The sequence below is a fragment of the Calidris pugnax genome, unplaced genomic scaffold (genome assembly GCF_001431845.1).
Source record: "Calidris pugnax isolate Ruff unplaced genomic scaffold, ASM143184v1 scaffold41, whole genome shotgun sequence".
Taxonomy (NCBI): domain Eukaryota; kingdom Metazoa; phylum Chordata; class Aves; order Charadriiformes; family Scolopacidae; genus Calidris; species Calidris pugnax.
The window spans coordinates 1,387,376-1,409,411 of NW_015094509.1; the positions used below are offsets into that span (position 1 = coordinate 1,387,376).

General features: G+C 36.8%; 1 protein-coding gene across 2 annotated transcripts in view; it reads right to left on the reverse strand.

Annotated features, from left to right (window-relative positions):
* Positions 1 to 370: 370 nt before the first annotated feature.
* Positions 371 to 22,036, reverse strand: part of LOC106902229 (solute carrier family 12 member 7-like) — a 64,706-nt gene continuing 43,040 nt past the window's right edge. Inside the window, exons 15-25 of one of the 2 annotated variants that reach the window (XM_014965549.1) lie at positions 20,817 to 20,936; positions 18,708 to 18,812; positions 16,353 to 16,521; positions 13,598 to 13,793; positions 13,102 to 13,271; positions 12,822 to 12,953; positions 10,957 to 11,064; positions 5,483 to 5,652; positions 4,212 to 4,226; positions 1,818 to 1,951; positions 371 to 1,339 (exon numbers count right to left, since the gene is read on the reverse strand). In XM_014965549.1, coding sequence (XP_014821035.1) covers positions 1,248 to 1,339; positions 1,818 to 1,951; positions 4,212 to 4,226; positions 5,483 to 5,652; positions 10,957 to 11,064; positions 12,822 to 12,953; positions 13,102 to 13,271; positions 13,598 to 13,793; positions 16,353 to 16,521; positions 18,708 to 18,812; positions 20,817 to 20,936 — 1,411 coding nt within the window. In that variant the 3' untranslated portion in view covers positions 371 to 1,247. The remainder of the gene's footprint in view (positions 1,340 to 1,817; positions 1,952 to 4,211; positions 4,227 to 5,482; positions 5,653 to 10,956; positions 11,065 to 12,821; positions 12,954 to 13,101; positions 13,272 to 13,597; positions 13,794 to 16,352; positions 16,522 to 18,707; positions 18,813 to 20,816; positions 20,937 to 22,036) is intronic. The other variant, XM_014965550.1, reaches the window with a different exon arrangement.

The window sequence follows — 22,036 nt, forward strand, 5'->3', positions numbered from 1 at the left end:
AATTTGGCTTCTTTTACAAATAACAGTTTTGGAATGGGGAATTTCTGCCACCAACAATTATTTATACAAATGAACACTAATTCTCTATCAGTTGACTTTTTCCTCATAATTAATGAAAAATATCTTAAACCAAGTACAGATCCTGTCTTCCCTTATTGTTGCAAACATTCTGGGTGATACATTTAAGTACTTAACAGAGACATTTAAGTTAAGGGTGTGGTTGCCCTTGGCTTTCACTTTGGTAGTCAACAAGCAATGAATAAAACCTGTCAATTCCAGCTCTTAGCAGACTTGCAGTTTCAAATTCCACCTATAACAAATGAGGGGTTCAACAATTTCTTTAAAAAAAAACACTTAAGAGCTCCTGCAATTCAGAAAAGCAGATTTTATTTTAAACAGCAGCACATACATACAACATTTTCAAAATATACATATTTGAAAACAAAAGACTGCACTTCATTAACCAACTTGCTGTGGTTTATCAGTTGTTACAGCTGTATTCGCAACCGGGTGGAGTTACTGCATCATCACCTTCCTATGAGTTGGATGCTCTTAGGTTTCACTGGTATAATTGTGCAATATGCTATAACTGCTAACAGCTCATGAAAAAAATCCACACAACTTAGGAGTTAAATATTACTGTCACCTGGAGGCTTCAGCTACCTGACTAAGCATTTTAAATAGAGAAATGTTATTTGAAACAAGTGTGGCAAATCATGAACTTCGTGGAAACACTTATGCACATAATCTACAAATTTGAGTGGTTGTATACCTTTCTGAATGAAGTTTTCCAAATCAGAACTAATCCCAACAGAAGCAGCATAGCAGCATTTCGGTAAGGGAGGAAGCCAACTTCTCCTAAAACCTTTCCCTTTTATTTAGCTGCAGAACGAAGATTAAAATCATTAGAAGTTGTTCATATTTTAAAATACCATTGCATTAACATTTCTTTTCTTGCGTTTCACCACAGCTTAACAAGTGTCAGAATGTGCTACACATAAATATCCTAACCCATCCACCATTTCTTAATTCACTACAGAGATACTTTCTACATAAATCTTCTTAAAATATAATTTAAATGTAACTTTGTAATAGAAAAAACAGAACATATTGTGGGAAGATTCAGCTTGCAGGTAATTTTCAATGCGGTAGAGCTCTTAATGAAGCTCCTCAAATCATGGCAAAAATAACTCTGTTTTCTCATTGGGGGGGTGGGGTGGGCATGTCAAACAAAATGTGCAAACAGGTTAAGAATAAATGGTGATCACTTCACGTCCACTGCCTCGGACCAGGAGAACTCTATCTAGACCTTCTGTGAGAACTTCCAAAAACTCCATGTCTGAAATATCATTAAGTCAAGGAATTTATTCAGAAAAGAAATAAAAGAGCCACTAATCTCTCAAAAAGTCTGATATATAATGCAAAAAAAACCAAGTTCAACAATTTCATCAAGGAGTTTTCTTGCATCACTCTTTACCATCCCGTTATGAAATCCACCTGCTTTCTCAAGGGGAAGAGAGGACTAATTTGGGAGAAATTTCTAGTTCTGCCCTACTCACCTACAGAAAAGCTGAAAATAGAGGTGTTAAAATAAGTTCAAAATTTAAGAATGCCTTACATCAATTCAATAAAAAACCCACCTCTATCAACATTTCTTAAAACTCTGTCTGTGGAATCAAAAGTCGTTTTCTTAAAGGCACACTTATGCTTTGCTTATCATGGTTACTAATGATTATCAAAACAAGTAGACAATGGCACAATCACAAAAACCAAACTCCCCATTTTAAGAAACATGGAAGCAACACAGTAGAGGATACAGTTTTCATCCCCTTTTCTGTTTTTAGGGGGTCCAGGCATATTCAGGAGAACTAGCTGAGCGTGCTGTGATTTATTAAGCACTACTCCGTTGAGCTTCACCGCCGTGTGCATTCTTCTCACGTTTGACTGATTCCTAGCACGCAAGCAAACATTTTTAAGTATTGTCACAATACTTATGTATTTGAATTATATGTACTTGAATTTATAGGTTTAATCTATAGTTAGGTAGAATAAGCCATTTTCATGGACATCAGTATTTATACACATTCAAAATAAGTTCGAGAAAATGCAATACCTAGAGATTTTTTTCCCTTTGAAAAGAACATTTAACTCTGAAATGAAAGCAATTCTAAACAGATTGCCAAAATGCACAAATATTCCAATTGTCAGTTATCTTTCACAAAGATGAAGCAAAAACTTAGTTTCAGTAGAATTTAAGTTTAGTCAAAAAGGCTAAGAATCCAGTGCACTGAATTATATAAAAACCTGGATTTGTATAAGAAATTCCAAAGAACAGAATTACAGGAATGCAATGGAAAGATTACAGTTTTTAGATTGTACAGTACAAGATTCCCCTCATGCTCCTTTAGAAAGATTACTTATGCCTAGTGAAGAAAATTAGGAAACAACATAGAATTTATAAAAAAAATATTAGTTTCTCATGTCATGTAAGGCAGTAAGCAATGAACTGAAATTGAGTCTCTCCCCTTACATTATTAAAATTAACTACTGCTTTGCTTGTTATGTCCACAAATATAACTGTTTTAAATTTGTGCACAAGAGGAAGAAACTGCTGGGACTGCAGAGATTTCCTTATTTCATGGGACACCTTCTGAAGCGCTTGGTCAATCTGGCATCTTCTGAATTTCACTAACAGCAATCAAAATGACAGCACAAACCCCAGCGCTGGATCAGCTCAAGTAAACAACAGAAATTAACGAGATCTCTTTTCCCCAAAAAAACCCCAAACATTTAGGAGGCCAAAATCTACAAAAGGAAGCACACAACTCTGCACTATCAGAGGTCATTCCAAGGGGACTACACCGACACACTCCTAGAACCTTCTAGCAACACGAGGTGACCCTCAGATGACATAAACCAATGTGGAGTTGAGAACAGCAGCCAGAGAGAGGTTCATTCCAAAAGGGGACCAAGAAAGATGGAGAATGCTGGGAGACACATACTTGTGTTCTACTAAGGTCCCATTTCACTACAAAGGGAAAAACCATTAACAGGATACTATTACAAGTAGCATGTTTCACGACGTATTTTCATCCATGATTTTGCAGGGACAATTAGGGGGGGGAAAAAAAACCAACCAAAAAACGGCATTTTGCCTGAAGTTTAGTTGCCAGTGCAGACCAGCCCCAGCAATTCCAATTGATTCTCTTCCCCCCACCCCAACCTAAGACATTTTCAAGACTGAGTTTATCAGTCCCTCCTGGGGGATTTTCTGTCACAGCAGCTATCTGTCCTAAGAACCAACTGTAAAAAAAAAAAAAAAAAAAATCATATATGGAACAACAGAATACTTGAAGGTCAGTTTTTCAGAAGCAGAACAACAGCTTCAGAAGACCAAAGAACAACTATGATGAGAGAGGCAACAGTGTATAACTGAAAAAGTGTATAAATATTGAAGTAGAAACGTTGTTTTAACTACGGACAAAATGCAAGGGAAATATGGAGGGTGTATGTGTGATGGAGTGGGCAAGAATTCAGCACTGAAACAGAGGTTTGACTCAGCATTCAAGCACCGGCAGAACTGAAATCACACATGGCACACAAAGTACGTTTTTTACGTTTTCATAAGAAGCTCAACTCATTGAACAGACAAAATGAAGACAATAGTGGGCACTGAAAAAAAGCAAAGCAGTCTCAAGTCAGAGATGCAGTGTCCCATTTTTGTATGTTGTCATACTCGAGGTATATCTGAACTTACATTATTTCTACACATGCATGGGTTGGCAGAAGGGAGACAAGAACTGGCATTTGATGAAATGTGAAAGTTCCCTTTGTGAACAAATTCATCCTTATTGCTCAATTACTTATATGACAGTGGGGGCTATTTTTCCATAACAAAGAAAATATTTTTTTAATGCAGTTAATTAGAAAACTCAATGTTACACTCATATTTTACATTCTTACAGGAACTAAAACACATGTTCTGGACTTACCTTGAATAGAAAGTTGATAATATTTAGAAGAAAACATTAACAAGTCTCTATGAAGAATATTTTTCTGTGATAAATCCTAAATCACAGTATATAAAACAAGGTACAAAAGAATACATGCACTACAAATCATGATTTAGGAAACACACATACAACGTACAAGACCACGAGAACCAGGGAACACAGCCTACGTTGCTCAAGCAAAATGAAATTGAGACTTACAGGTTTCCCCACTCTCTACGTGGAAGGGAAGCAAATGCACAGAAAAAAAAAAAATATGCCATCAGGTACATTTTAAATTCAACAATGTTAACATATTCTACAGGAACAATGTTTGAACTGTGATTTCCACCAACCAACCGCATACAGGAGTTTTAAAATAATAATACCTGAAGGCTGTGTCTGGCACAATTCTAAAGGAGTAATAGGAAATATTTTTAAGATATTAAAAAAAAATCCAACACACCTCTAAGAATTAGAGTATAATACAAACTGGAACGAAACCAGTGCTTTAGAGCATGAGCAAGATGATGTTTGGAATTTGCAGAAGGCAAACTGAATAGCTCAGAGCAAATCCACAAAACGACCTAGGATTTTAAGGTACCAATTCTAAGCGTACCACCTTCTAACTCTACTGTCTACTAAACTTAACATATGTTCCCTTTAGATATTAAAATTTCCCTTTAGATCCACAGTTTTGCTTTGGGCACGTGCAGAAGATAGTCTATGCCATGCTTATAACTGCATTTCTCCAGAACTCAGAGGACACATGTGTGTGCTTGGAGCACAGCACGAGCAAACAAACAGGCTGATGCCTTTCTGTCATTGGTTTGTGTCTACTTCATCAGGCTTGGGACAGGCAGCAGCTCTTACCTATTAAGTGACTTCTATTTGAGAAAAAGACATTAAGGAATATTTCAACAAGAAATATTTAATATAACAAGACACATATGTATAATCACAAATTTTATACTGATTTAATGATGAGGGACCAGTGTTCATTTGGGAAAAAAAAAAAAAAAAACCAGAAAAAAAAAGCTCCAACCAAAACATAAACTAAATGTCTTGAAAGAGTCTATGTGCTTTTGGTACACTTTCTACCCCAACAAAACACGATGACACAGGTAAATGATACACAGTAATTTGTTACCCACCAGAAGTGAGAAAACACAGAAGTTATTATTAAGCATTTTAACATATATGCTTCCTGGTACAATCCAGAAGTCTACAGCTTGAAGTCTGTCATATTTAAGCTTCATTCACAACATTCCTGTGAATGACTCTTCACAGCCATTGCTGTTCCACCCAAGCCCATCCTAGTTTCATAAGGATGGCATTTAAGTGCGTGGAAAGATCATGTTTGTGCTCAATTTTAAATGAGCCAGAATCTCTTAAAAAACAAAACCCAGACCAGCACCACCACACCAAAGGAAAAAACACACACTAAAAAACACACTCGAACACAAAGCTCCAAACACCACACGTATACTTACGGCTTCATGTTGAAAATATCTTTAAAGCCAGATATATTTGAATCTTTGTTTTTATGCTTTTCAGCAACCAACTTTTCTTTAGTCCAGGTCATTTGCACTTTTTCTGGCACAGCAGCTTTGACCGCTGGAGCCGAGCGCGAGGCAGTGTTTCTGTCGTGGATCAGCTGAGCCTGGCCACAAAACAATGACCCCAAAATTCAGCAAAAGAGAGCATTTGTAGAGGGCACGCTATTAAAATTTTGAAAAGGAATATCGCAGCAGTGAAACAAAAGAAGGTACAGAAAAATGCACCTTGCTTCATGAACAAATACCAAACTATGAAATGAAACTGCTTGTAAAAACGTAGTCATTTGTTTATATTTCCAGGATTACAGCTGGGCTGGGATGTTATTTTTGTAATGAGCTGAAGCTGAAGGCAGCCTAAGGGTACTTGATTAACACCAGGGCTTTTCGCCAGTGAAAAATTTAAAAGCCAGTGCTCTCATTCTTCATCAGTTACACGGTTGTTTTCTCACCTACTGTCACAAGCACTGCCCATTTCAATGCCTTTAGCTGATCTACCAGCCTGACTCTCATGACCCCAGTAACACAAAACTGGACCAGCTGAAGGCTAGCTGTGTTCTATTAAGTTATTTATGCATGCAATTAGCATATCACCTAACAAAAGGCAATCAATCTAACCACGAAGGGGCCTTCTCTTCCCTTCTAACAGCAGAAATCCAAATCTCAACTTTAAGAAACCAATATTGTTGTTTTCACATGCATACTGGGTTTTCCATTTCCCATTCCCCTTGGTCTTCTTGAGGAGAGAAGGAAGAAATATTTAACACGTTATTTACTTACTTTCCCTCATAAAAATTTGTCTATAGACTTCTGTATTTCCTTCAAAAGCAACACAAATATAGTACCAAAGACTCTTAAAATCATGAGTGAATTGGTATGGGGGGAGGATTGGTTTTGCATTTTGCCATGTTCTGGTTTGGTGGGGGCTGGGTTTTCCTTTTGATATGTGTGTGTGCGGTTGGTTGCTTTAGGGATTTGTTGTTTTGGTAGGGTTTTTTTAGTTGCTATTTTTTGTTTGCTTGTTAAGTCTTTAGCAGTTATGAAGTCTCTTCAGAGACTTGTTAAATCATGAGTTGAAGCTCCTGTTCCACTTGGGAACCTCAATTATTCCCATGTTAGTGATGGTCATTCCTCTCCATACATGTGATGATTCAGAAGAATCAGTTTCATTCAGGTCAATCAAAAGCATGCATAAAATCAAAGCAGATGAGAAAACTACTTTCTGTCTCTGAACAGCGATTTCCCTAGTGGTTCACAAACTGTAACTGCAGCTTGTTTTACAGCCCTAAGAATTTCTGTATTTTTCCTAAATTATTTCCCTAGTCCCTATCCTTCAGGATTCCCAAATCCTTCAGTTCAGTTCTGAGGTTCACATAAATATCTATTTATTTGACAGTCTTCATATATTCCCAGAAGATTAAATCACAAGTCAAGACTACAAATCAGACATTGCTGTGAATACAGTTCTATCACAAGAATGGAAAAAGCTAACAAATACATGTTGTAGGTGTCACACAGCAGTATCCAATAAACTAAAATTTCAAACTAACAATTGTAAAGTGAGTTCAGTGCAACAATGCTTCAATGTAAGAAAGTTCACTACTTTTAGAAAGACAGTAAGGCCAAGAGAAATTCTGGACCTATATATAGCACATGTTTATAAAAATGCTAAGACACCAAAAGCGTATTTTTGTTAGTGCTATTTTGATACCAAATAGATTACATGGAAAAATCCTACATTCTTCTCATACTTCATGAAAGAAGAGAAACACGAAGTTATACAGCATTTCTACAAACTAGGCTACAAGTCTTCACACATGAGCAACACTTCAAGTGCACACTAAAACCATTGATGGCATTAGTTCATTTCCTTTCAAACTCACCATGCAGAAAGCAGGAATGACATTCATGGGTTAATAATGGCTTGTCAATAAGCATAGAATTCTCCTTAAAAAGCCCTAGTATGGTCTCTGAGATATGGTCTCTGAGAAGCTTCAGTATAAGAACTATAAAGGAACGCAATGCTTTGTGAAAACTTGAAATACACTTATTAATGAAACACCCACTATTATGACTTTTTAAGAGATAGAAGGCAGAGAAATATCTTTGCAAGTTTTTCTTAAGAGCCAGAAGCAGTCTCAGAAACGTAAGTGTTTCTTTTATGGAAATTAAGTGTGAGAAATAGGATGTAGTTCATACCACAGAAGTGTCATCTAGGGTAAGAGAATGAATTTAAAAAATAGCAAAATTAAAATCTATGAAGAACTGTTCCATAACAATGAATGAGCAAGTTGTTCATTTGTAGTTCAGTTTGCAATAGTGGCACTTCAAGTGTTGCAATGGGAAAATGTGTCTAGCAAGTACTATGTCCAACTACCTCCTCTTCTCGAAAATCATTAGTCAGCAGTGCCTGAGCATCTTGGCCAATGGACTGTGGACTGGAGTAGCTTTTCCTTCTGATTGAGCCTCGAGACTCATCAGTGATGCTCTGAATCTGGGATAAAAAGGTTAGCAATGACAAAAAAAGCCCACTAGTCTACAGAAAGAAGCAGATGATTATATTATCCAAAACAAAAATTGGCTTCACTTAAATAGATGAGACTTTGTATTGTAGCTTGTTATAAACTTAGTTTGCTAACATGCCATTTGTTTATTTATACTATGGGACTCTTTCTGAAATGTTTAGCAGTTATGGAGTTTCTTTACAGAGATTTGTGAAAACTAAGCGAATGGAATTCTTCAGTCTATATGGGAACCTCACATATTCACTTGTGTGTGAGGGTAATATCCCTTCATATCTGTGATGATTCAGTTGAATTTGTTTTATTCAGTTACAATCAAAAGCATAAAAAAAAAAAAAAACCATCATGCAGATGGGAAAGCCGCTTTCCAGCTCCAACTGCTTTCCAACTCCAAACACTGATTTATTTCCCAGGGAGCTGCTTTCCAGCTCCAACTGCTTTACAACTCCAAACACTGATTTATTTCCCAGGGATTCACCAACTAGTTTTGCTCCTTACCTACATGCACCCACAATTTCTGCCAATCTCACCTAGCAGCAGCAGCAATCTGTGGAACAGCACTAGCCCTTTGCAAGCCAACACAAAGCAGTGGTGGGATGGACAACTGCCTTCTTGCAGCTCCAGCAATCTCGCTGCCTGGCCCAGCAGTCATTAGCCAGGACTAGCCAGAGGAGGATGCCTACAACCACCAGGAAGGGCAGCAAGGAACAAAACAGGGCTCTACTTTCTCTTTCACCTTGGCAGCACCGTTGTCCAAGTCAAATAAATAAAGACTTGACAGTTGCACCTAAGTCTGAAGAGCTTACACTTTGCAGGCTTGTGTCATGTTTAAACTTGAATAGAAGCAAATAAACCAAATTTCTCAAAAAAAGGAAACAAAGATCTGATGAGTCCCCATGCCCCAGTTCCACAAGAAAACCCAGGGGCAAGATCAAGTAGTTTCATTTTAAAAAACGGCAGAAGAGAGGAAGGTGAAGGTGATTCCTAAGGGATAACAGCATGTCTACAAAGGAAACAACAACAGAACGCTGTACAAAGGCAAGCACTCCTCTTTGCAAAGGTTTGAACGTCGTTTGAAGAGGTAAACCACAAAAGTGAGGTTAAAATACTAATCTTGCTGGTAATAGCAAAAAACAAAACTCAGGCACCATTCAAAGCTGGAAAATTAGGGTTATACTCTGTCTGGAGACAGATAACAAAAACAAAATCAATGCTAATTTGAACTAGTGATGCTAATGAGAGAAACGTTTGGAGTTCATCATAAAACCAGAGGGGATGGTTCAACTCTTTTCAGAGATGATCAGATTACAAAAGGGCCTGGCACACTGAGCACATACACTCAACACGTAGCTCCAGAGGAAGTGAAGGCATAACTAAACAACATTTTTTTGATGAAAACACAAAACAGCAATGTACATTAAGATACCCTAATCAGAAACAACACATGGATATGGCTTTTATTCTTGGACAATGCAGGAAGTAAGTACTAGATGTTCTTGGAATTAAAGGATTTTACTTCCGACCATGAAATGAATTCAATGGTATTTTGAACATCTCAGGTTTAATCCTGCCTGATGTGAAGGAACAAATTGAAGCTCTAATGGTGATAGTTACATTCAGATAAAAGTGAGTAATAAAAAAACCCAAATCATAGAAGGGAGAAGAAAGAAATTAAAAACTTCCCAAAAACAACACTCTGAAGTAGTGCAGATTCCAGTCAACTAAATGAGCTGAGAAGAAATTATTTGTCTCCCCTACAATTTACGTGCTATAGCCTTGTGTCCTTGGGCATTTTTGAGTAAGTTAAACCCTTAAAAGCCTACTGTAGATTGATTAATTGCTCAAACTCCACTGGAAAAATACTAGTGTTCAATAAAGAAATGAGAAAAAGCTAAAACTACTATGACACAGATGGGAAGAGAGAAGATTTTGAGCCACACATTATTGTTGCAATACAAGGCATCTTTAGGAACCTTAAAAAAACATCCTGAGACATGGAAAAAGGAATAAAGAAGGAGAGATTAAAAAAAGAGACTTGTACAATTAACACCAACAAGGCTTAGGCATAAAATGAGTTAGTTATCAGTAGACAAAAAAGCCACAAGAAAGAAAATCTTATTATTTTATGAATGGGAGTAATTAAACACAGTAGAGATCTCGTATTTGGCATGGGAGAGAAATCACTGTAAGTGATAGCAAAGCCAAAGCGTTTATTTCCCTTTACATCACTAAGAAGTGTTGATAATAATGGGATAGTTAACAGAATAAGTGAGGAGGTAGAAGCCAAAAAAAAAAAGAAAGCAAAAGATTTTAAAGTTACAAATATTCACGAAAATACGCATCTCATCACTGTCGTGCAAAATACCAGCAGGGACTAGTAAGGTATAGAGAAGCAGCAAATGTTGCATTCCCATGTGGATATCATAGGATTATAGGTTAGTCAGTTTAATTTTGGGTCCAGAAACAATAATTAGTTGATATATAAAACATTCAAAATAATGCAGAAACTAAAAAAATAGTCAGTGTGAACTGAACAAGACCAAGTCACAAACAAAGCTAATCATCCCAGGTGAATAATCACAAACCTTAGCTACTGATACATGTCAAGTTTCAAAATACTCTGGATATATTCCACACTGATGCTCAAATGTTCTTGTTAAGATTAGTGCAAGTATTCAATAGCAAGAACAGAAAAACTCTAAACAGCTATTCAAAACAAATTTTTTTCCCACATTATTTTAATTTTGCAAGTGAAAGCTGCTGTAGAGAAACAAACACAGAATGCAGTTGTAAAAGCTTTTGACTAGTTAGAAACTGATTAGAAGCCCCGGACAAGAAATACTACTTTCAGATTTTTCACAGAGCATTTTGTTAAGCCGAAGTCCCTACCTCTCTCTCCCTTTCGTTCTTTGACAGCTGCATCTGTTTTAGCATCTGAGACCGCTGTTCCATCATCAGTGTCTTCTCATAGGTGAACGCAGAAATATCATTTTCAAACTGCAAGAGATTGGCATTAGAAACATCAGCAGAAAAGTACTACTCAAAAGAACAAGTTTTACACAGCATGCCACACTCATTCCTGCTTTCATTCAGTCCTGGAGGAATTTATGGCATTAGAGTATTCCCAAGCATATTGATCTATCATTTCTGCCTTCATCCTTAAAACTTCACCTTCAAACTGCACTCTTGTATAATGAACTATCCTACTACATCAATATCAATGTGATTTTTATCTGAATTTGAGGTGCTTGGGACAGACTTTCCCTTGTTCTGTTCCAACTAGGCTGCAGAAACAAGAAAGAGCTGAAAGTGTTTATTTAAACTGGGTCTGCATTGTTGCCTCCTGAGCACGTGTGTCCACTTGTTTCCTTAAAAACCATTTAGAGCCACAAAATAAGACATTTTCCTTTCACCAGTTCAAAGGACTTCTGAAGAAACTCTGTCATATACTCTGACATTAGCTCAAAGCTAAAATACAACATAGAAATCCACAGCAGCCACCTGCATTGTCACAGATTCATAACACGCCTCTTATTTTACCCTGAGAATCTTCCAAAATATATGATTCACCAAAGAAAAGAATAAATTGTTCTGCATATAGCATTTTCTGCTCAAAATCCAACCAAGGCTGAGCCTTTTTTATGGCACTGTTTGCCTTCTTTCACCTGCACATACCACAGCATTTTGGTCTTTTATACTCAATACACTAAACTAAAAATAAATGGATTTATCTTAGTTTCTAGTTCAAAATTCTAACCAATTTATTCATAAGTAATTTAACCATTCTTAACACTTGCTTTATGGCTGATTAGCACAATAAATCTTTTTGATAGGTTTTGTTCATTCCAGGAACTGGTGGTGGTAGAAGTTTTGATGCAGTTGACCTGTCTTCATCTCAATTCAGGAATTTAAAAGGTTTTTGGGGCAGTATTTTTGGGCTTATGTCAGACATTATGCTAGTCACCTCGAGTGCTGGAAATTAAGTTTTTCTTCAGTTGCCAATAAAAGCAAGTCTAGACAGACTACAGTTTCAGTCCTTTCTCTTTAGCAGTTTATGACCAGTATACAAAAAGGGGAAAAAAAAGAAAATTCATTTTGTCACTATTTCACTTGTGAGTCTGTAGCTATATTGTCTTGCCGTTCAGTGCCAAAGAGGCTGGCAGTGCCAAAAACAACTGACACACTTTCACAGGGCCTTGGATTCCTTATTCCAGAGAGGTATTCACATAGCAGTTGGAGAGACAGACATCTTCATCCTCTCCCATGTTGGATGCCATGTGCTTATTAAATTAAGCACATTCAGCCATCCTTTTTTTTTTTTTTTTTTCTGATTTGAAATGTTGTTCTTGCAATCAAATGGCCAAAAAAAGTTCTATTTCAAACAAATGTCTGTACTTCATTATTTCTATGCTTTACAAATTTCTGCACCTACAAATCTGAAAGCGTCTGCAATTCCTTGGTCTTTTTTTTTTTTTTTTTTTCTTCTTTCTGAATGCACTATCACTATGGATTAGTCCTCGTAAATAAAGTAGGCATTAACACATCAAAATGGCTCAATTCTACTTGACAAAGGCATTAAACTCACTACCACATACACCAGTATTGTGATATGGTAAAACAATCCTGCTTTTAAAAAAACTTCTTGTTCTTGGTGGGACTGTGAAGTTTCCATTTTTATATTTGGGCTGACATCTCGAGTTTCAAAAATGTTTAGTCTCAATCACACCAAAAAAACCCCATATGCAATAACATACCATTTCAACAACTTCCACTTCGGCATTCAGTCTAAGATGATATAAAAACATCTGCAGATCCTTCTTCATTTGAATGCTATTGTCATCCATTTGAGCGACAGTGAAGATACGCATTTTACATTTTCTCCACACCTAACATAAAGATACATTATAAGAATCCGTAACATAGTGATTGCTGTCACCATGCATAACTATCAATGTGAAATACTATTTCATTAGAAACTCTTAGAACTATTAATTGCTAGAAAATAAAATCCCAGCCATTTTCTGTTGTCCTTGCCTTGTGCTGTCGAAGGAGAAAAGGCAGCAACATCAGCATACCACCATCATGAACAATCCACCACACATCTATGTTTCCTTCAGTAAAACGCTCTTGATTTGTTGGGAATAAGTCAATGTTTTTAGCCACCAACAGTGCTTGCTGAGCTGCTGTTGTTTCTCGCACAGTGTCTGCAAGGGAAAGCAATACATTTGATCAAGGATTTCTAGTTTTCAAATCACAACTTCTGTTTTTGTTTTAAATTCAAAAGCTTAATCCTCTCAGATTCTGCCGAGGCAAAAGAGGAACATATCCTGGGATTAGGGAAACTGCCTAGGAAAATAAGACAAGCCATAGTTGAAGAGACTGAGGGTTGAGAAAACACTCCACATGAACCCAGATGTGGGGAAATATTCACTTGTCCACTGGATGCTCAGCATCATATTTCCTCCACACAGCAAATATACTAGTTACATAGTTGTATTACAAATGCATGAGAAAGTCAATAAACACATACCAACAAAATTTTTCCATGAGAAACGATTTTCTGTCTGCTTCCATGACTGTGGCCATGCCATCAGGACTGTGTTGTGCTTCATCCCTCCCAGACCAGCTGACTGAATCAAACAGGATATTCCATCTCTGAAATTAGGAGACACCACAATCTGGCAAAATCCTTTAGTCTTTTCTACTGCCATTAAAGCCTTAACATTCTGCGGAAGGAAGATTACACATGGGGAAACAGTCATCAACACTGGTAATAAACACCATAAGGAGCACTAAATAAGAGCAAAACATTAGCTACAATGTACAACCAACGTCAAGGAAGCACAAATTCCCAAACAGTGAACATGATTCTGTAATAACCAAAACCCAAACCACCCACCTCCCCAGAAGACACCACACACAAGCTTCTCATTACTTTAGTTATTCAGCCATCTATTTCCAAAGAAGAATGAACAAGATATGAGCAAAACCACATTGACAAATAAAGTAACAGTGCTTCAGTTAAAGTCAAAACTGCTGACTGACAAAGCACCATATGTTTGGAACAACAAGTCCTTTCTTTTGGAGTTGGAAGGGTTTGAAAAAAACATGACAAGGACTTTAGAAGAAGAGGCTGCCAAAGCTCCTCAAACAACTTTGACATTAACAGAGAAATTCTGTTTAGAAGAGAAAAATAAAATCCTCAGAGAATTTGGTAGCAGAGCTAACAAGTCTGTCACTGTACAAACAGTATCTGCAAGGGCACATCAGTTTAAACAGATGCTTTTCCTTTTTAGAAAGACAGACAGGAGAAATCTTGATTTCCTATAAATCTTCTAGAAACATTTTGTAGTTGAATTTTTCGAAAACCAATGAGGCCTTCAGATGCTCAAATTTTTACAATTCATCTTCATTTCCATTTTAAAAGCAACGGTTTCCCCAATCTTAACACCAGGTCTGACTTTCCAGTCAGACCTCTTTTCTTTCCCTTAAATTAATTCCTGTTGCATCTCTCAAAAATGTAGTTGACTTCAAGTTAAGCCAACTATAGGTAACTTTTCAAATCCTCATGGGTAAACAATTTCTGTTTAAAGGTTTTCTTTGCTTTATATCAGAGGCCTGATTGTATTCTTGGTCTTGTTTTCTACTCACATGTTGATAATAATAGCTTAATAACAGTAATTTTCACAATAGATCACTGCTAGACTTTTTCAGATGCATTTTCAAGCTAATTGCTCTCTTGGAGACTTGTCATGTGATAACAGCCAGGCCACCTGGCTCATACTTTGTTATTTTAAAAACCACTAGGGACAAGTCTGAATACCAAGAGAGAGAAAAAAGAAAGCTGTGAGAAAAAGGGTAGTTTGCTTTAAGTGCATTTCAGCATCTCAAATACTGATCTATTTTAAAGATACCAGATCAGAAAAAAATCACAGACATTTTTTTACACAGCTTTGAAGACAATCAGATCTGAAAAATCAGACATTTTTTTACACAGCTTTGAAGACAACCTGGATCAAAATGTTAGACATTTCAACTGATGCTCTTTTCAACAACATTGAAGATATTAACCAATTTTGACAGATATAATGGCAATCAAATCCTACTTTTGGAGTAGACTTTACAGTAGTTTTCTAAAAGCAACAGATTTTTCAACAGCTTTAAATAAAATACATGAAACATAGTATTTTATAAAAATGTTTCCCCACTCCATAAAGTTAAGAGTAGGGAAGTACACAAATACATGAAACATAGTAAAAATGTTTCCCTACTCCATAAAGTTAAGAGTAGGGAAGTACACATAGATAAGCAAATATTATAAGCAAATTGTCTATACCAAGTTATCCCAATATTGGAATAAACAAAGTAGTACACAAGTTGCTTAAGAGCAAACAAAAAGTGAAACTTGCTTTGCACTGAAAGCCCAAGCTCTACAAGCTCAGTCCATTACCTCCCCTTTTCCTTCAGGGGACAATTCAAAATTAAGTTCAGGTGTTTTCAAGGGCTTCCCACAAAAATGTTGATGTATTTCCAGTCAGGTAGCACAATCAAATACTGACAAATTGCCAGGAAAACAAAGAAAAATATTCCAATTAAATTCACTTGTGTTTGTAAGCACAGTTAGACGTCATCTTAAACTACATGACAACTTACTATTTTTTCTACCTCATCCTACCTTCTCTGAAGATATGGGATAAACAGGAAAGAAAAAAAGAGAAAGAAAGTAAAGGATCTCAAAAAGGATGCTGTTCACAGTTAAGCAACAGAGTAGGATTCAGCAAAGACTGCTCCTAATCCTGGCTCTGCTACATAGTTCTAGGACGATGCTGAAAATACTGTGTACGCATCCAGAGGATGAAATTATACCAAAAGTATTTGCATTTGTTAGATAAATGTTGAAATTTCTATTAAATATTTCTGTTGTCTTTGTAATGTAATTTGTTTGTTTAAAAAAAAAAGTTTAGCACTTGCCTTTTTCAAGATGTAAATTTGATTGTGAGCCCAGGGCTCTCAAAAAGAAAAGCTAAGAAATACCAGCATTATCTCATCTATTAAAAAAAAAAGCTAAGAAATACCAGCATTATCTCATCCTATTGGGAAGTGTTATAAAACATTTTGCTACACCCACCAACCTGTTCTTTATATATAATCACTGATTGTGCTGATAGTAAAAACTGATTCAATACTTTACAACAGTCTGTTCTAACTCATGATGTGAGTTATCCAGATTCAACATTTAAATGCTAAGGGAAATTGCAACTGTGTGTTTGTAAGCTTTTACATACCTCTTCAGCTTTCTGAGTTTCTGTACATTTATCCAAGTAGATTCCCTGAAGCACAGAGCCCACAATAGTGAGTCCTTTACCAGCCTTCAACTGAGAGGTGAAAGAAAGCAATCTAGGGTGTTTCACCAACTGCTCACTATCCAAGTTTAACAAGACCAAAAGTTGAGGTCTGCCAATAAAAGAAGAGTTAAACACACACATATACATATAGAAAAGCTAGAAAGAATTCAAAAATTAAAATTAACTATTCATAAAACACAGATTAAGTGTTTAATTCAATAGAAAACTTTCACCTATCAAGAAAGTCAGTCATAATTTGCAATAGCAGCAAGACTTTAGGTACAGAATTCCTACATGAGCCACCATACCATCTACCTTTAAGTACAGTTTTGATTCAATAATTTTCTTGGTATAACTATCACTCTTCCAAGGTCATCTAGTGCAATTTGCTGCTTCAAGTGGGTAAGCATTGAATGCACACTAGATTGTTTATAGCTCCATCCAGTTGGATTTTGAAGATCTCCAGAGACAGAGGTATTATCACAGTTGGGTAATGGCTTCAATGCTTAATTACCATCATCTCTCCTCCTCAATTTTATCATGTTCTCTCATTCTTCTACCATATACTGCTGTAAGGAGCCTTGACTCCATCTTCTCAGTAATCTTCTTCTAGGTATTGGGTGCTTACAACTTAAAGCTCAGCCCCTCCCCACAGGAGACACACTCCTGTGCCTCAACCATCATCTCAGCAGCCCCCTGCTGAACTCACTCCAGCCTATTGAACTCTTTCCTACATCAGGGTGCCCAAAGCTGGATGAAATATTCTAGATGTATTCTAAGAAGTGCTGAGCAAACAGCAATATTATTTTCCAGTATATTTACTTCTCAGTGTACCAGCTATGCTCCTGTTGATACAGTCCAGCACGTCACTGCCAAGGCACACTGTTGGCTTACTATCTGCTGGGGACCACAGGTCCTCTTCACCAAAGCAGGTTCCCAGCCTTGGGAACTTAACAGCCCAAGTGCTGGACTTGTCCTTCTGGATTATCATGATGTTCTTGTCAAACCATTGCTCTACTTGCATAGATCCTTCCAAAAGGATAGTCACACCCTTAGCCATACTGATAGCATGCTAAATTCAGTTTGGACTGCATACTTGATGAGGATGCAGATTCCTTTAATCAATATCCAACCTGATTACTTTTCCCAAACCAACATTTTATAGTTTTCCTGTCATTACTACAAATTCAAAAGAACGACGAAGAGTTGAAGCATACATCCCGCCTCAAAAACAGCACAGTTTAAGACTTAACAAGAAGGCCCAGTTCTAGCAACTGCTTGAAGCAACAGCAGGATAACTTGTCCAGAACTGAAACGATGTCAAACATTTAACAGGAATTCTCTGAGTCAACGTGACATCACATTGGTGTCTCGTCTCTGAGACGCTGTGTTCCCGCAGCTGGCAGTGGCTCATGTATTCCAACTAACTGCTTATGTTCATCAGTCCCATGACAAATGGTAAAATAATGCCCTGACACGGAAGGGCAACAACACATTGCATGTGCACGCGCTCAGGGATGCTTCAGTTACAGTCACTGCTGTGTGACAGTATCACGTTTAGTAATAATTTCTTTTTGGTGCATTCCACTGATTTGCATTACATTCATGAGAAGTGACAGCATGCAAATGTCCTTTTGTTTTTAAATTCTAAGTAATTTTTTGTGTTTGCTTTGAGAAAAATCAATAGTTTAACAAGTAAAAAGAATACATTTCAAAAATAGCGACATCTAACCCCATTACATCCAAATGGGCAGCAAACGCGAGATTTTTTGTTTTAATGGTGTCTAAGCAATTTAGAAAGTGTTATGATTAAATGAAGCTATATTTAAAAAAACATCAGAAAATGAATTCAAACAAGTAATGGATCCTCTGAATATTTATATCATGTATTTCAGGAGGAACATATATAGAAGCACGCCCACCCCCCCTTAAGGAATTGCAGCATTTCCTCTATAGAGACAGTGGGATTCAATGATAACAGTTCTTTTGAACACAAAAATCTGTAAGTAATCAAATATTAAAATTCTTCTGCACTTTGGAAAACTGTGACAATGCCACGTGGATTTAAGTTCAAGTTAGTTTGCCCATATTCCCAGCAAAGTTGGTTACTGGCTAACCATAACTTGCAGTCTATTGCAGTAAAATACTACCATTGCAACAACATCATTGCCATGCCCAAGGTAAAAATGTTATTTTACCAGTGAATTTCACTTTGGCCATTAGCCATATTGGCAGTATTTCCAATAGATTTACATATTTCAAGAATTACTTGACCTTGGAAGGCAGAGGGCTTACCTCCAGTTCTTGGTGTGAGGAGGACCATCTTCAACACGAAGCAAAGCATAGCGAGCTGCATTCAGAGACAGCCCTCGGATTCCATCACCCCATTCTTTCTCCGCTCTTTGGGGTGCATAAGAGATTCAGTTAACAGGGTCCCATTTACTTATAAAGTACATTTTCTCATGTGAGGGACAAAGGGCATAAAAAAAATTGAACACTTTTTGCATGAATGCATGAAAAAACTCATCTCACAGATTTTAATCAAGAATGAAGACTAATCAAGGTGAAGCAGTCTCAAGTACCTTCAAGAGAACTATTTATTAAGTATTTGAAAATATTCGCTATGTTTTATTTTATTCATACTTGAAAAGCTTTTTTTTTGTAATCGTGAGAGCTACTGAAGTTCCTTTTAAGCACCAAAAATGAGGGCTAGTTAAACTGTTTTAAAGCAGAAGAATGAATAAGTGAGACAACTTCATATGAATTAGTGTGTTACAGGTTTTCCCCTAACACCACATTACAGCTTTCTCCACTTCCTTTCTTTCCCAGATGAGCCTACAGCTTTATCCACCCTCCCAACCACTTTCCATCTCCCTAAATTTTCCACTCCTCTTTCTCCCAATACAAAGCTACAGGTGGCCAATCAAGTAAAAAATAACTCTCAGGCTAACACCTTATTTTCCTCTGCAGGGATTCTACTACCACAAGAGGTCCATCTCCCTTGCTCTCCCACCCTCCCTCCCCCTCATTTCTATTCATGAATTCTCACTGAACTTGTTACCTTTAGCCTTTTTTCAAAATTTAGATTAAATAAGCCAAACTGAATTCAAAAGCTAACGAAGAACAGTGTGGCAATTAAAATGTATCCTAACAGGCAGCACAGTCCTTGTAAGTTTCTTTTACTCAGTTATCAAAAAATTAAAATAAAAACTGAGGTTTTCTCCACACAGCACTTTTTAGAGCATTTCAGGATGAGTTTTGCCCCACTGCCAAATCAGCCCCTGCATTTCTAAAGGCAGAGGGAAAAGTAGTTTCTGAAAAAAAAATAAATCTCTTTAGCCAGCATGTCTACCCCGGACATGTGCCAACATTTGTACAGTCTGTATATGAATTTGGATGTATGTGCATACTTACATACACACACAAGCAGAACTGTTATCATCTGACCTGACTTCCTGGCTAAAATAGGCGAATTAATTTCCTTATAATTAATCCAGTAAATGGAGCTGTTACAATCCAGGAAAGCATCTAATCTGGAAATAAAGACATTAAAAGATGGAGAACCCACAAGGTGGAACAGTTTATACCAGCTGATCCACCCAAGACCTGTGCTTAATCACTCATCAAAACAACTGGCTTCACTTCAATTTCGTGCTTGACAATTTTTCTTGACTAGAATCTTGCAGCATTGGGTATCTTTCTTTAGAAAGCACACATACTGATCATAATCACCTCTAGTCTTTGGATATGTTGCTCAGCTGGGGATTTTTTTGGTTGGGTTTTGGGTTTTTGGTTTGTTGTTGCTGGGTGAGGTTGTTTGGTGTTTGTTTTTATTTAAATAAACTCAGTACGCTCTTTAAGTCTCCTACTTGCACAGCATTTCTCATAGCTCTATGTGTCCCTTGTCAAATGTGTACAGTGCAAAGTATGTTGCAATTTAAAAATTATCTAAGCCTTCAGAAAATAGACAGTTTTCAGTAGGTTCTCTGGATTGTTCAGTATGATTCATTCTTAAAAGTGCTAAAGTCCACACAAAAGAATAGAGGTTTTGGGCATTAGCACAAGTGAATAATAAGGTAACAGATTTGTAATGGCTGCTGCTTGCTATTAAAAGGTGATGTTCCTGAAGTACCAAAATTTTACATCATAATCGCTGCTCAAATTAAAGTTTCCCAGCCTTGTTGGTTCTTATTTTAATCAGATCTGGCTGTGCAGAATTTTAGAACAGAGCTTCTAGAGAAATTAGAACCTGAAAATTTACAACCCTTAACAGAGACAGAATCTTATCTTGTTTCAAGGAACAGTCTTAATTCTATTTTCAGTTGTGTCTATTTTATATAAAAAGTGCTTTTTGCTTAACATTAAAGATATTAAATATAGAATAAATAAGATATATGGTCTTACCCTCTATATTCTATGTATTTGTATATACATCCTGCGATTAGCATGGCAATCAAAGCATAGTACCAAGAGCAAATGAACATCAAGGCAAGACATAAACTCATCCCCAGGAATGAAAGCGTCCTAAAAGAAACCATGTTTTTCCATTTTTTTAAAAAGGCATGCAAACGTTCTACAGAGTAAGTTTCTAATTTCAGTTAACTTCCAGAAAGGCCTTTCTTCTTCAAAGGCCACTTCATAGCTACTACATAAGTGAAAATACATTGTCCTAATTTTAGGTTATAAAAAAAGTTACATTCTAAATCCTGTGTGACATAATACAATTGAACTAGATATTAACAACAGATACACTACATATGTCAGTTCTGAAACTCTATCAGTACCTCCAAGTAAGGTCAGTTTCAAAATACATTGCTGTCTCTCACTGTTGATTTGCATTTAACGAAACTCAAACAACACTAAACAACATTATGTTACTTCTAGCAAAAATAGTTGGTTGGTTTAAGTAAATTTTACTCATCAATTCTATTCTCCCCTTCCATTGTGTCCTGTCTCTTAGGCAAGAACACACAACAGCAGACGAGAATACAGACAACAGTATTTCAAGGGCTATAAAAAAGGAATTACTGTGAGCTGAAAATGTTACAGAAGCATTTACAAATTAAAGTTTATATGCCTGGTTTGTCCACATCATTCAAGATAGGTGTAAGTCAGCTCAGAACCGGACAGTTTTGTGACTACTTTTAGTCACACCACCTTAGATTTCCAAACTAGAGCTAGCTTTCACTGTATTGACAAAGAGTGTCAGCAGACCCAACTTTTGCTTGGTACCTTTAGTTTGCTTCTTCAGTACCACACATGCATTTGAGTCCAAATACATCCAGTTTTTAACCAAAGACATGCTTTCTACCTGTTATAAGGACATGAATCTAAATGTAATTTCTCTAAAAGAACAAGAGCTGCTCATTCATGCCTGACTTAACCAACTCTACTAACGTAGCTGACTACTTCCACTGAAAAAATAAAGTTCCATCCCAGTTCTGGCCAAGCATTCTGGTACCTGCTTTGGCTAGAAGTGATTACAAAGTCACACAGTGAGACACTTGGCTCCCTGATCTCTCTGGGAAGAATAGAAAAAAAGAATTATTTCCAAACAGTTACAAACTCTGCTGCTGCCACGTCACAACCCTTTGCTTTTTCTTCCTCACCATCACCCATCCTGT